This window comes from Apteryx mantelli, chromosome 25 (assembly GCF_036417845.1).
Source record: "Apteryx mantelli isolate bAptMan1 chromosome 25, bAptMan1.hap1, whole genome shotgun sequence".
Taxonomy (NCBI): Eukaryota; Metazoa; Chordata; class Aves; order Apterygiformes; family Apterygidae; genus Apteryx; species Apteryx mantelli.
Genome location: NC_090002.1, coordinates 7,524,897 through 7,538,672, shown reverse-complemented (window position 1 = coordinate 7,538,672; position 13,776 = coordinate 7,524,897). Strand labels below are relative to the sequence as shown.

Genomic DNA, 13,776 nt, shown 5'->3' with positions numbered 1-13,776 from the left:
ACTTATTTATATTTGTTTTTAATATCTAGCAGCAAAGGGATTAAATCCACAATGGCTCCACAAAGGTGTTCCCATTGCTGCTCGTTTTTTCTGCATTGAAAGTTTATGCCAGAATTTAGTGCAATTGACTGAGGTAAGAGACAAGTGCGGTCAGTGGTTTTGTCTGTCCAGCACCATTCAGCTTGTGACAGACAGAAACCAGCATTAAGGACTGATTGGAAGAGCAAACCCTATCTGACTCAGTTTCCTAGCTAATGAGCTTCCATGTGACCTTTATTTGGTCTGTATCTTGTTTTCTATGGAAAGACATATGCCCATATTTTCTTTCCCTGTGTATTGCTTGTACACACTCCTGAAATTTTTTGACATATAGTAATTCTCCCTTCTCATCACACTGCGCTTCAGCTATGAAATATTTCATATGTGGCTGTCCCAGGATGTCTCACTTGTCAGATTAAATTTAGGACCTCCTTCAAATAAAGAAAAAGGAATAAACACTGCTTAACATTTTTGCAGTGGCTACCAATTTTATTTCACTCATTTTGCTTCCCCAGTTTTATATTGCAGACATTTCTGAACAAGGGGAGAAGATATTTGATGTATTTTAAATCAAGTACTTGTGTTACCCAAAGGGTTCCATCGTAATCCCCTGCACTAGAATAGACCAGGTAGCCCTAATTTAAGTCCCAGTTCTGGTTTCTGGGGATGACAGAATAAATCCTCTTATTCCCCCCTTTTAAATGCCTTTCTCTCTAACATTTATGAAGTACACACTTTCTAAATGCATTTTTTTAATTGGCAGCTTTGCTCTAAGATCTTTTTCCTACAATTGTCCCAGTATGTGAGACCCACACTCTTTCCTGTAGATCCACTGCAATCCATTTAATTCAAGGATTTAACCACACAGTATATTGCTTTCTCTTTTCCAATCAGCAGAGGTGGTGCAGGTTTGTTTGGGAAAAAAACAAACAAACAAACCCCCAAATCCTAAACACCAAAGAGCTGTGTGGTCAATATATTTGTAGTCCATCAGGGCTCAGTTTTCCAGGAGTTGATACTGCATCCTGCTGGAGTCAAAGCCTTGGAAAGCTGAAGGAGTGTCCCGGATGTCCAAGTTTGTCACATCTCTCTTCACAGACCTTTTCTAAATAGGTCCTGGGGGAGGGGAAGATAAAGAGAGAGGCACATTAGAAGCTTCAAATACTTCCATATTTTATAACTTAAAATAGGTGACTGACTCTTAATACCTCTTAAAAAAAGAAATTCTGCAATGGTGACTCTGATCTCCTTTAGTGTTTTTGTAGAGGGCTAGATTTTGGTGGTGGGGGAGAGGGAGAGTTTCCCCTCTTCTCTACATTTCTTCACCGCTTCCACGTGTGTTCTGAGTGCTGTGCATGCAGGGAACAATGAGGCATTCTTGTTGCATCTAGTGACCCTATGTTTTTACTTCTTACTCTTGGAGGTGTTTACTCTGGGGAAAAAGAGCTCTGAATCCCTTGAGTGCCTGCTGTGGAAGAACCCATCCTTACCCTTCAAGGGGCAAGGCACTGCTAAGGAGAATTTATGATATTCAGATACTGGCAATCCCAGCCAGGTACATATGGGAGTAGTAGTGGCTGAAAATGACTCCATGATGTGCCTTTAACAACCTGAAGATAAAGAGGGGTCTGTAATACTAATGGAAGGAGCTGGGTGAGCAAATGGAAATCCTCACTCACGTGAGCTTCAGTGCAGAATCTCAGCCAGCTTTTCCTCATAATACTGGAAGTTCTCTTGAATGTCCTCCCATGGCACAAAAGACTTCGCTTCCTGTCCTTCCTCCTGTTCCACAAAGTTCTGCCAGACATACTCAAAGTCTTGAGGCTTCATAATCCTCAGCTTGCAGCCAGCTGCCTTCATTTTTTTCAGGGCAGCCTGCATTTCTGGCTCTTCCCACATGAACAGGCGGCCTACCATGATGGTCAGACGCAGGTTCTTGTTCTTCCTCAGGGTCTCAGTTATTCGATCAGCACAGGTCACACAAGGACTGGAGGAGACGTACCAGGTGATGTTGTAGCGGAGGCTTGATTCACACTTTGGCAAAATAGTGTTAAAGAAAGCAATTTCTGCATGCGCTGCTGCATGTTCATCTTCCAGATAACCCCGAGAAGTTACAGACTCTTTGCCTTGGGTCTCCACAACATAACAGAGGAAGGTTTTGTTCCTACCTGAGCTGTACTCCACATTCCTGAACTGGAATTTGAAAAATATGGCTGGGAGGCGTTCCCTGTGGAGAGGGGAGAGGAGAGAATTATCTTACAGGCAGGTAATAAAGGGTTATAACATTGCATTAGTTCCTGTGTGATCTTGAACAAGTTACTCAATGTACCATGGCCATATTTCTCCATATTTTGAAAGGAGATGCTTTCTCTGGGAGGATGAAAATTACATTAGAAGTTACAAAATGCTCAGCTACTTCTGCCATGTGGTGAGACTTCCAGCCCCATTCTGACGTCCTAGTCTTTTTCACTTATTTTTGACAGACTTCTACTGGGAATTTCTAGTATCTGTATTCAGGTATTTGAAGAGGAACTTGCTTCTTAACAGTATTTCTTGAGACTATGCTATTTGCTGTTGGCAAGGTGGGTCAGCTATTGGCTTTTTTCCAGGTTTAATGCACCTGAAGACCGAACTGTCCCTCTACTATTTTCCAGGCTGTTAACACAGTTCTGCCAGTATGTTGCAATGTTAATTTGCAGGATCTCTTGTCATAAATTGCTAGGATGATAACTCTGGCATTGCCAATTTATGTCACCCTCAGTGCTTTTGCAATCTCAATTTCCTCTGAGTAGAGGCAAGTGTGATTGACTATTTGCAGTATGTATGTGCTCTGGTTTTATTGTTCTAGTATCAGTTGAATACTAATATTCAGTAGAACTGTGTTGTGTTTTTGGTTTAATATGAGTATCTGAGATCAGATCTAGCTTTGCTATGAGCAAGTGTATTTCTGACTGAAGTTTGATTGTTGTCTCATGGACACTGCTGATAAACTTTGGTCACTTCTTTTCTGCATTTCTAAATTAACATATTCCAAAATAAAACAGTGTTGCTGTTAATAACCTGTTTGCAGTCCTCTTTCACCCAAACAGGGTAGTCCACTGTTATTTAGGGAAGTTAAAATTAGTTCCTTAAAATACTGTGTATAGCTCTTACTTACTGCAGAGTGAAGAGGTGAAAAAGGAAAGCTGCATCATCTCATAGCACCTGTTTCTTTCTAATAGAGTCCCAGGCTTTCCTGATTGTGCCCCCATAGCATCCAACTATGGAGTTTCATCAGTACAGGAGCTTGTGCTTAAAGGATGTCAGATGGAAAGATGAAAAATATACTGCTGACAAAGTGCCTGGTGACTTGGTAAATGCTACAAAGGATGGGAATGAAGATTGCACAGAGTAGCCAAAGTGAAGTATTGAAAAGTAGTAACAGAATATTTCATTTATTATATACTGGTAATCTTCTGGCATGTTGTACTCTTCTCATCTGAGCTTTAAGTGGACCTATAACCTTGATATTCCCAGTGAGGCAATAATGAATCTTTGTAAAACAGTGAGTGTCTTATTCATCCCTGTCTCATCTATAGTCAGATTATAATGTCAGGCCTCTCCAGGGGATACACTGAGCAAAGGTCAGGAGAGATTCTCAGACTCCTGGAAATCTTAATTGGGGAGAGCAGTGAGGCTGCAGGAGTAAGTGGCAGAGCGTTGTTCTGCTGAGGAAAGAGTAATTTGAACTGCACCATCTCACAAGGTGTCTCCAGAGCCAGTGGAAGTGTATGGTATAGAAAAGAGTGAACAGACTACAAAAAAATTATGCTCACTTAGTAGTGTGGGAACAGCAAGTGAATGTACTGTTTGTTTGCTAGTGGGAAATCCTGTTTTGGGTCACAGTGAAAATGTTGAAGTGGTTGCGGGTCAGAATAAGGACTGTACGTGGAGGGCTGAATCTTATGCCTTTTTAAAATTAGTGGGTGTCTTCCTATAGAGTGCAATAAATAAGACCGTGCTAGGACTGCATGAAATGTCCTAAATAGCATGATATTCTGTGCAGATCAGGATGTTTGGCCTCAACGGAAGGACTAGCATAGGGAACAGCCACTTCAGAGTTCTTCCCTAATACGTGGTTGCAAGTATAATATTATATACTGCAAGCAAATGGCTTTTTACATAGAAAAGGATTGACAACATGTGCTTTCTAAATGCATAATTTGGAATAAATTACAGCTATCGTCAGGCTTCTTCTGCTGTGTTATTCTAAAAGGGTAAATACAGTTTTCCATAAATGTTTAATTCCACTTACAAAGTGTCAGGAATTTCTCATTGCTATGTGCATGTGCCATTCTTGCCTTCATAACGCAGCCAGAAATTTTCTTGCTGCCAAAGTCCTGCAGTATTTCTGGCTTTTGATAAGTTAAAACATAAAAGAACATCCTCCCTATTTAATTTTTATGATACCACAGTAGTATCTAGGGGTGCATTTGTGCCTGCTGCAAAGATTCACGGTAAAAAGCCTGGAGTTATAGTTCACACTTCTGGTTTGGATTTCCCAACAGTGTGATTTTGCAGTTGAACAACTTCACTTGGAATATCAGTGTTCTATACCAGCCAAATGGTGCAAGTGTTGATGTGACTAGGTTGGCCAAGCTGTACTTTTTCCTGAGAGAGGATCATTAGTCTTCCAGATGCAACGAGATACATGAGTCAAAAAATTTTGTTCATGGAGTTGTATCTACACCAGGATTTGCTGCTGCTGCTGCCAGTCAAGGACTACCATAATTCTTTGCATGTATCATTGATTCGTGACAGTGGAAGTTCAGCGTATAAGTCTGGCTTTAGAAATTCTGTTAGGAGCAGGTTTTCAGCTGTTTCCTAAACTATATTGTTAAGCCCTTACATAGTTCAGTTCTGCTTGGATAAGATCTGCACAAGACAGGAATTAAACAGTAGAAAGCCTGTTTGGGAGCCTTCCATGCTATCACTGTTGTAGTTGGCACAGAATTAATGGGGCTGAGAAACAGTAGTGTAGATACAGCCTTTTATTTTGATTAATGAGCAAATAAATCATACTGTTTTGGTGTGATTTCGTCTGTGGTTCCCTGCTTTGCATTGATAGTTGGCACAAACCTAGATAATGGAAGTATGCACTGGCATGCACAAATTCTAAACTACCCAGCAAGACTACTTTTAACATCCTTCTCTTACCATTTTGATGTCTCTTCCCCTGCTTTAGATGACTTAAGTTACCTGTTAAGTGCTAGTCTCTTTTTCTTTAAGATGAATTGCAAAACTTCCACTAATTTCATTAAAGAACATTGTAAGAATATAATTTAGCATAGTGTCTCTTTTCCCTGAACTGTGTAAGGTCCTTTCCTCTTATTTGAGACTAAAAAAAATTTATATCCTCCTAAGAGTAGCACTTTTCCTGCTTTACATCCTAGGTAATTAATGATTCCCTTTGAAAATCCAGCTATGTTGGGTCTGACATAAGCCACCCATTGCGCTGTTTCAAAAATAAGTTTGTGAGGCTGCAATAAATTATTTTAAAATAAAGTTGTGTGTTCAACTGTAGCACATCAGAGTCACATGGATGTTCATTCCTAATTTAACTCTCTTGACTGCAAAGCAGTTACATTAGTGAGGAAGTGGAGCGTGTTTGTTCTCATGAACTGTTTAAACATGAGTGATCTGATTCAGGATGTATTGTCTCAAAGGTGTGTTTAGTCAGGCCTTGTAGACAGATCTTATTGTTTATCATCTAGGCATCTGTCTAAGAGTATCTGGGACATCCACCTAAATCTGTCCTAGCAACAGGGAATATGCATCAGTTCAATTAATAGGTTTCCAGTAAAGAAGACAAAGCTAAGGGCTCTTTCCAAGTCTGTGAGTGGCTGGCTAAGAGCTTGGAAACTTTGCTGATCATGGATACACGAGGCAAACAATGAGCAGTGTGTACTAGTCAACAAGAATCTGTTTAATCCCATGTAAACCAGAGCAGGGAGGACATTCCAGCACAAGTGTAAATTGTAAACATCTGTCCTGACAGGACTTAGCTCAGTCATTGCTCTATGACTTGCTGCCTCTCTTCCCAGCAGTGGGGCTTTGGGTGAGTTGTCTCTGTCCCTCTCAGAAGCTGGAAATTTCATTCCACGGCAAGTGATTCAGCAGTGAGAGGCTGGGAAAGAACAAACCATGTGTACCATAAGACTGCACACAAACTTAGATGGTGTGTGTTGCATAGTCTGACCTTAGAGTTACAGCAGATGATCCTAATGACTGATTAAAAAGTGAAGTACCACAATTGTATTGTCATCTGGGTAGATAAAAACACTTTACAAGGAACTGAGCATCAGAATACATCCTCGAAGTATTTGTGCTAGCTAGTGTGTAAAAGTCTGCTTCTTTGGAAACTTGTGTCTAGCTTTGACTAGCTTACTGACTGTGCCTAAGTAAATCCCTAATTCTTGGCAAGACTGTTTGCCCATGTTTGAATGACAGGTGGTGTATGCATGTTAGTATTATCCCCATTTCACAAATAAGTTTTTGTTCCAAGGTCAGGGAAAGATAATGCTAACAAAATAATAGGAAATCCGATTGCTATTCTCATATTTCTTCTCCCAGGATCTGTACCGCTATAGATGCTAGACGTAAAAATCAAATTGTGCCATCTTGCATGTGATTCTGCAATTTATTAAAATACATAAATATCAGATATTTCTGCGACTAAGCTAATTGCTTTTCTGCTTTTGATTTTGTGCAGTCACGGAAGCAGAGAAGTGTTCTTGCCATTTCTCTCTCTTCGGTAAAGACATCATATTCAGTGCAAGACTTGCATATGAGATTTATGTATGTGGAAGCCTCCTTAAAAGATCATTTATAGGCACTGAACAGTCACAATACTCTAATAATCCCCTGCTCCAATGATGGGATGCAGATGGTTATACAGCTCCCTTGCAGTGTAGGGGAAAGGTAAAAGCTGAAATCTTTATTCTAGCACTTCTCTGGTGATCTTCACTCTTTATCCAAGTGCTTGCCCTGAGTAACAAAACTCTTCTGTGATCTTTATGGATCACATCAAGATGGAAAAAATTCAGACTTTAAGGCAGAAACCTCAATCCCAAAGAATGCTACTAGGCTGAACAGATAATGTGCTTTTGAGTTTGTTGCAATAAGGTAGGCTGGAGGAGGGCAGCAGCTGTCAGACTGTTCTGCCCAGCATGTCCCTCTCATTATTGCATTCTGGTGGGAGAAGAGAATGAGAACTTCTAATGATAAAATAAAAATGTGGAATTGTCTAAAAGATGCTATAAACTAGTAGGACATATTCTTTAGATTTAAATAGCTTTTAAAAACATTTATTTTTTCAGTGTGTATTTGAACTATGGTGTTAGGTTATTTGAGCCTATAAAACAGTGTCCTCCTTTTGCTTGCTCTTTGGCAGCTATTCACAAATAAATACACCCATGCTGGGCTCATTGATTATAGAAAGTCTGTAATGATCAATTATAACAGGAGCCAAGGATTTACCACTTCTAGAAGGAGCCTCATTTACACCCTGGAGGAGAGGTGTAAATAAATGGGGGAAGTGTAAGTAAATGTGTCCACTTAAATGACATGAAATTTGCACAGCCAGGGCTTTTATTTATCCAGGGCTGAGTTGAAGCAAATATTGACAAAAAAGGGGTTAATATTCTTAAACAGGGTGATTAGGTTCTTAGTGTTTTTTGTATAAGCTGGACTCCTTAGAGCCATAAGCAACAGGCTGAAAACTTGGCTGTGTGTCATAAAATGCTTCTAATCCAAGGGCTAAAACTGAAATGCTTGAATAGTACACAGCGTAATTGAATTTAAGTGCTTGGACAGTTGGAATTAATGTGTTTTCTCATAATTCACATAACTGTCTTAATTGGCTGAAAATCTGTAAATAATTAGAAAATCCAAACAGTGATTACACTAGGTTGAGACACAGTCTGCAGTCACAGGGTACTTATTAAAATGAAAGTAAAAATTGCTGGATTTTTCTGTACCTCTTGAAGGGTCCTTTGGTATTTCTGCTCTGCTTCCTCATTTCTCACCTTTAGTAGCTGACATATTAGTAATAAACCAGTCATTAGAGGAGAGTTAGTCATGGTTCACCAGGTATTTGTAAGCAGTTTCCAAATAGATGTGATGAGCACAGTATAAATACCCACATACTGACAGCTCTGTGGTCCCTCACCAAAATATCCAAATACTTTCATTTCAGAAACTTAGACTCCTGTCTGGCTTGGTATCAGTATATAGAATGTGAAAAGTGGCTAGTACCGGCTTAATGTGTGTAGATACCATGTCACAGACTTTAACTCTTCCCTAGAAAGCCTTATCTGGCACTTTCTATAGCATCAGCTTCCAGTCTTACTGTAGTACCTGTGCCATGGTGCGGTTCCAGCAGTGCAGCTCACAGCTCACTTCCAAGTCTCAGCAACTTTACCTTTCCTGTTGTTACCCTTTCCCTCTGCAAACACACATCACCCTTCACGTTCTCACTATTGCCTTTCCAGGGTGGAAAGTCCTGGCAAGTTCTACAACAGCTCATAATTTCAACAAATATTTTAATCAAAAGAAGATACTAAGAAAGTTCTTTTTATCCGTGATTAGCACACCAATTCCTATCCAGGTCTTTGAGGTTAGTAAGGAAGTTTGAAGATACTCCCCAATTCCTTTGCAGTTCTAATAATAAGCTGAATGCGCCAAAGCTGAAAAATATAATTTTTGCACCGAGATTCATTCAGTACACATCTAAAGTGACTAGAAGCAGTCACCATAGGTATTGTTGGTCCAGTGGCTAATCCAAATGATTTTGGGAGTCTTAACTCAGTTCCCAGCAGAGGGATGTGCTTTTCTTAAAGTCACTGCTCCAGCAGGCGTGTACTATTTCCGTGACTGTCTATGACAGTTATAGAGCAAAGGCGGTGAACAGTCTCACCCCAAGAGATGGTTTTCAGAACAGACACATTTTAAGAAGAAAACTGTTTTGTCACCCCTGCCTGAGGAAGTAACCCGGTCGTGTGAGAGAGAAGATATAGGTGCTGTCCTGCCTTATGCATCATTCTCCGATTTGCCAGCCAAGTTGTTTGCAGTATCTGTCTTATTGGTGACAATATCCCATGCAGAAAGCTTCCAAGTGGGATTTAAGAGTCTGGCCTGAGGTTTACATCAAAGGCAGCTAGAAGAAATCTTGGTTCTGGTTTATCAACTGGGAACATTCCCTTGGTGACTACTGAGGGAGACCAGAGGGAAGAACTACACAGGGCATCTTGATATTACTACAATGAGCATTTTGAAATGCTTAGAGATAGCAGATTACACTTTTTTTTTCTAGTTGCAGCTGTCCATTATGTGTTATTAGTGCACATTCACTTGTCTGTTGACTAGTAATTATTAAAAATAATCTTATTATCAGTATGGTCCCTTGTATTAGAATTTCATAAGAAGCCTTTTAGGCAGGACTTTTCAGGAGGATTAAGAATTCACAAATGGGACCAGGTTTCTCACAGAGTTCAGCTTCCTCCTGGTAGATCTCTGTCATATCTGCCTCCTTCAAAGGCCAAGCTCACTGGAACAAAAGGAGCTGCTTGCTGCTTTGCAATCCTGAAAATTGTCTGTTGTTTTGGTGCCTTTATGTGTGTTAGGCTCTTTTGAAAGTCAGGTTCCAGCTGTGGGTGTGGAGCCCTTGAAAATGTGGAGTTTTAGCTCTTTTGAAAAATCTACCACTTAGGTCCATAAAGCAAATCAGCCATAGCAGGGGTATTTTTTCTAATCCACAGATGGAGAAACTTTCAGAGGAGCGCCATTGATTACCCCGAGAAATCAATACTCAGTGTTTGTCAAGGGCCCATTTCTTCTACCCTGATATTATCAGTTGAGTGATCCCACTGCAGTCGGTAGGACTGCTTGCACTGGAAGGGAATCAGTGAAAACAATAGGAGCAGACCTGCCTGTATAAAACAAACAGATTTGGCTGCCTGCCTGCCTGCCTGCCTGGTGTGAATCCATCCTGTAGAAACTCAGTGGAACTTTTAACAAAATCTCACAATAATGAAAGCCCATACTTAACACTGTTTACAAATACACAGAATTGCACCCGCTTTTCACCTTTAATTACCCAACATTAGAGCTGAGGCAGAGACCTTTGAAGATCTCCACTTCAGTCTCTTGCACCCTCTTTATATCTAAACCTCTTACCCTGTCACAATTTCAAATGGTGGCAGGTCTTCCCGCTTCACCTTCTTCTTCTTCTTCTCTTCACCCTCTTCTGCGTTGTCAGGTTCACCATTCTGGGTGTTGCTGGGCTCCTCCTGCTTTTCTGCCATCTTCTTGGATATAGGGATACTCAGTTATGGCCACTGGGAAAAAGAGCAATTTCTGAGAGCTCTCCGGGAGCAGAGACAGCAGTGGAGGGAGGGAAAAACCAGAGCTGGGAGTTCCTGCACTAGACGCAGTTGTCAGGAGCTAAATATGGAACAAAGCAGCAATGACAGAGACTGGATGGAGTAGGATGACCCAGGGCTCTCAGATGTCGCCTCCTTGCCTTGCTTTTGCTAGGTCTTTTTAACAATCCCCCTTGCTCCCCTTTTAATTTAAAATTAAGTGACGACTTCACTGTGGGCGGGTTAAGCAATAGATGGAAAATCCTGGAAGCATAAGTATCTATTTATCCATTAGTATGACAGATAGCTGGCAAGATGCAAAGCTGGCAGCTTCTTCATCTGCTTTCATTTGCCAGTTTATTATATTGCTGACCTTGAAGGACCACTGTTTTGGCCAGGGCAAGAGGGGGAAGGGGTGCTCTCCATTTGTTTTGTTGAAAAATCCCCATTGTTGGTGGATTTGGCCAAGCTGAATCCTAATGGAGCCATGTGGAGCTTTACAGCAGGGGTGCCCAGAGGAGCAGGAAACCTGCTTTTCCTTCCACCCTGCTCTTCCTTGAGGGAGACACTGAAAACAGGGCTTGAACGGGATGAAATCCTGGGCTTGTTGAAGTCAGTGTCACAGATCCTTCCTATTGATGTAAATGCAAGCCAGAACCTTCTTCCAAATATTTTAAGTTAGGCTTATAATTCACAGAGGCACAGTATTTGTGGTGCAGGGCCATTCCAATTACATGTGCTGAGCATCTGTCCAGCATTGTCTATTTTTTCTCTCTGTTGCCTGAATGTTTGAAAAGCGCATGGCATACTGGGGGGTGGTAGCATGGATAAGAGTAAACATTTGGAAACTGCTCGGTTTAAGGACTATTGCAGTATTTCGTTGTTTCTTTCGCCTTTGCTGTTGCCGAGGATGCAGGTGCTGGACAAGTGATTGCACTGGGGCCAAAGAATCGGGCGGATGGGAGCCTGTGGTGGCGTGATGGGAAGTGCAGTGTGTGTGTGGACCTGAACGTTACGCAGCGGTAACTGGGACTGGTGTGTGCAGTGTGCCAAGAACAGAGTACTGGAGACATTCTGGTAAGGTGCTTATTGTGGTTTGCCTGAACTAGTGTGGGTGTGGAACGTGTCTTTCATACAAAGAGAAATGGAATACCGTTAGGGGGGCTGTAAAGATTTTATCGACACAAGTTCGGGATGTTCAATTTGCTCGGCACTGAATCAGGCAAATCTCTCAAAGAAGCTATGTTAACTTGGAAGGATACTCAGGATTAGTTTAGGTTTCACATTAGTGCTAAAAAGGGGTTTATATGTTTGGGTTTGGGGGGTTGTATCCAGGATTATGTGAAATCTTTCCAATTTCTCACTCTGAATTTCAATCACTTAAAGAGAAAATTCATATAAATCCCATGTGAACCAAGCTGAATGAAAACCTGAGTAAGATTTTTCTCAGAGACTAATCCTGTTATGTCATTAGGGTGGAAATAAATGGAAAGCGTGTAGCTGTGCAGAACTCATGTCTTAGCCAAAGCATATTGGAAATCAGACCCCCAATATCTTGGGCTCTGCGCTAATATCAGAACCCGTGATCATCAAGATTTGGATAAATATAAAATATTAAGCTATATTTGATTAAGTATTCAGTCTACACTTATTGGAAGACCTGCTTGTTAGTTTGAGGAGGATAGATTGTATTCTTCATAGAAATCAAAGAGGCACAAATTCCTGCTTTCAGGCAAAACTCATTCTTTATGATAACGTTGTAGCCAGCTCTTCTACAATTTTAGAGTGGTCTACACTACCAAAAAGTTAAATAAACTTGTGCCATTGGGCAGATAATTTGTCTCCTGGATACTTGTTCTAGCCCCTTTGCTAACAACAGCCCAACCTTTCTGCGTTTCTATGAGAATCACGGTACTGTTTGCAGCTCTTCATTAGTAGCATCATTGAAATGCAGTTGTTCTGGGTACAGAGTGCACCACCCGCCCTCTTACTCCCACACTGTTTGCTAGTGATGAGAAGTTGTTTATTTGATGACTGACACAGCTGGCATGGAGAGTATTGTGACAACAGTGCAATCAAGGATTTGACAAGTTCCAAGACATCCTATCCGTGGAACATATAACTTTCCTTTTCATGGTGCAAGATTCTGTTTATTTTTAAACTGAAAATACTTTTCCTGGAGGGCAGGTGTAGTGTTTTTCCTCTTGCCTGGTAACTATGCTCAAATTCCATCTCCCATGTCCAATTACTTTCACCTCTGACATTTCAGGCAGTGATTTTGGGGATGGGGGTCCTCTCTTAATGAGTGATGGCTTGTCTCCTTCTTCCCCCTAAACTTTAAAAAAATCAATCCAGACCCTCTTCAGTCCCTCTGACCCACTTTTCTTTATTTTTGGAAGCTCTTGACTGCTAGGGTCCCATCTTTCCTGCAGCCTTTAGCTTTCACTGGCCTGGCCTCTCTGCAGAGTTCAGTGCTGAGCTCTAATCTAATCTCCGGAATGTGGCACTGAGACGCTGCCTCTACCCAGCCATTACCCGGCTGCTTCACAGCTCCATCTAGGGCAGTGCAAAAATAGTCATGATTCACCCCCCTGCAGCGTCTGCCTGCGCCAAAAATATAAAGGGACGCCACCGAGTTGCTGTCAATCTGACATTTTGCATTAGCCTCAGGGACGAAAGCTTTGATCAATTTTGTTCAGTTGTTTTTAAATGACCCTAGTTCCCCCCAAGTGGGTGCGTGTGTGTGAGAGTGTGCATGCATGCGCCTAATGACTGAAGCCAGTAATGGAAATTTCTTTCCCTCAGCTAGTTCAGAGAAGGAGCTAGGGTACGGTGCAGAGAGGTGCCAGAGATGCAGCTAGCCTCACGTAAGGACTTCCCAGTGGCACTTAGCTTAACTAAAATCATTGCACTTGCCTATCTGCATTTGCATCAAGAATTCTTTCCACCCTGCCCCTCTCCCCACTGATTTAATGTTTTATTTAGTTGACTGTGAATTTCTGTGAGAAACTGAATTTCTCTGAGAGCCCTGCACAGTGGAATCTGTTTAGCCACAGAAGAAGCACAAGAGATCTGCATGCATGTCAGGTCTCGCGCGGTGAGAATGAAAATGAGCCGGTTGCCTCTCACCGGTTGTTCCCCCACAGAAAGGGCTAAATCATGCTCATTTACAGCAGAACCGTGTAGCCTCTCCCCGTGACCCAGCAGGCCGGATGCAGCCGGTAGCTCTGGACTCTTCCCCAGTAGGTAATCCTGTTAGGCAGCTGCACCTTGCATGAGATAGCCTCCAACGGGAGGGACCAGGACCCTGCTCTGCAGCCACGAGATGGGCCGTGGA

The 13,776-nt window shown here is 41.6% G+C and overlaps 1 protein-coding gene across 3 annotated transcripts; it reads right to left on the bottom strand.

Annotated features, from left to right (window-relative positions):
* Positions 1 to 16: 16 nt before the first annotated feature.
* On the bottom strand, positions 17 to 11,920 carry APOBEC2 (apolipoprotein B mRNA editing enzyme catalytic subunit 2). 3 transcript variants are annotated; one of them, XR_001292492.2, is made up of 3 exons: positions 10,255 to 11,920; positions 1,248 to 2,266; positions 17 to 1,155 (listed from the first exon to the last, which is right to left on the bottom strand). XR_001292492.2 is itself a non-coding variant. In XM_013942030.2 (3 exons), the coding sequence occupies exons 1-2, from the start codon at positions 10,380 to 10,382 to the stop codon at positions 1,726 to 1,728; spliced, it is 669 nt and encodes a 222-aa protein (XP_013797484.1). In that variant the 5' UTR covers positions 10,383 to 11,920; the 3' UTR covers positions 17 to 1,155; positions 1,719 to 1,725. The 3 variants fall into 3 exon arrangements, 2 of the variants coding, with proteins under 2 accessions (XP_013797484.1, XP_013797483.1); XM_013942030.2 differs by having other exon boundaries at positions 1,719 to 2,266; XM_013942029.2 differs by having other exon boundaries at positions 17 to 2,266.
* Positions 11,921 to 13,776: the final 1,856 nt, after the last annotated feature.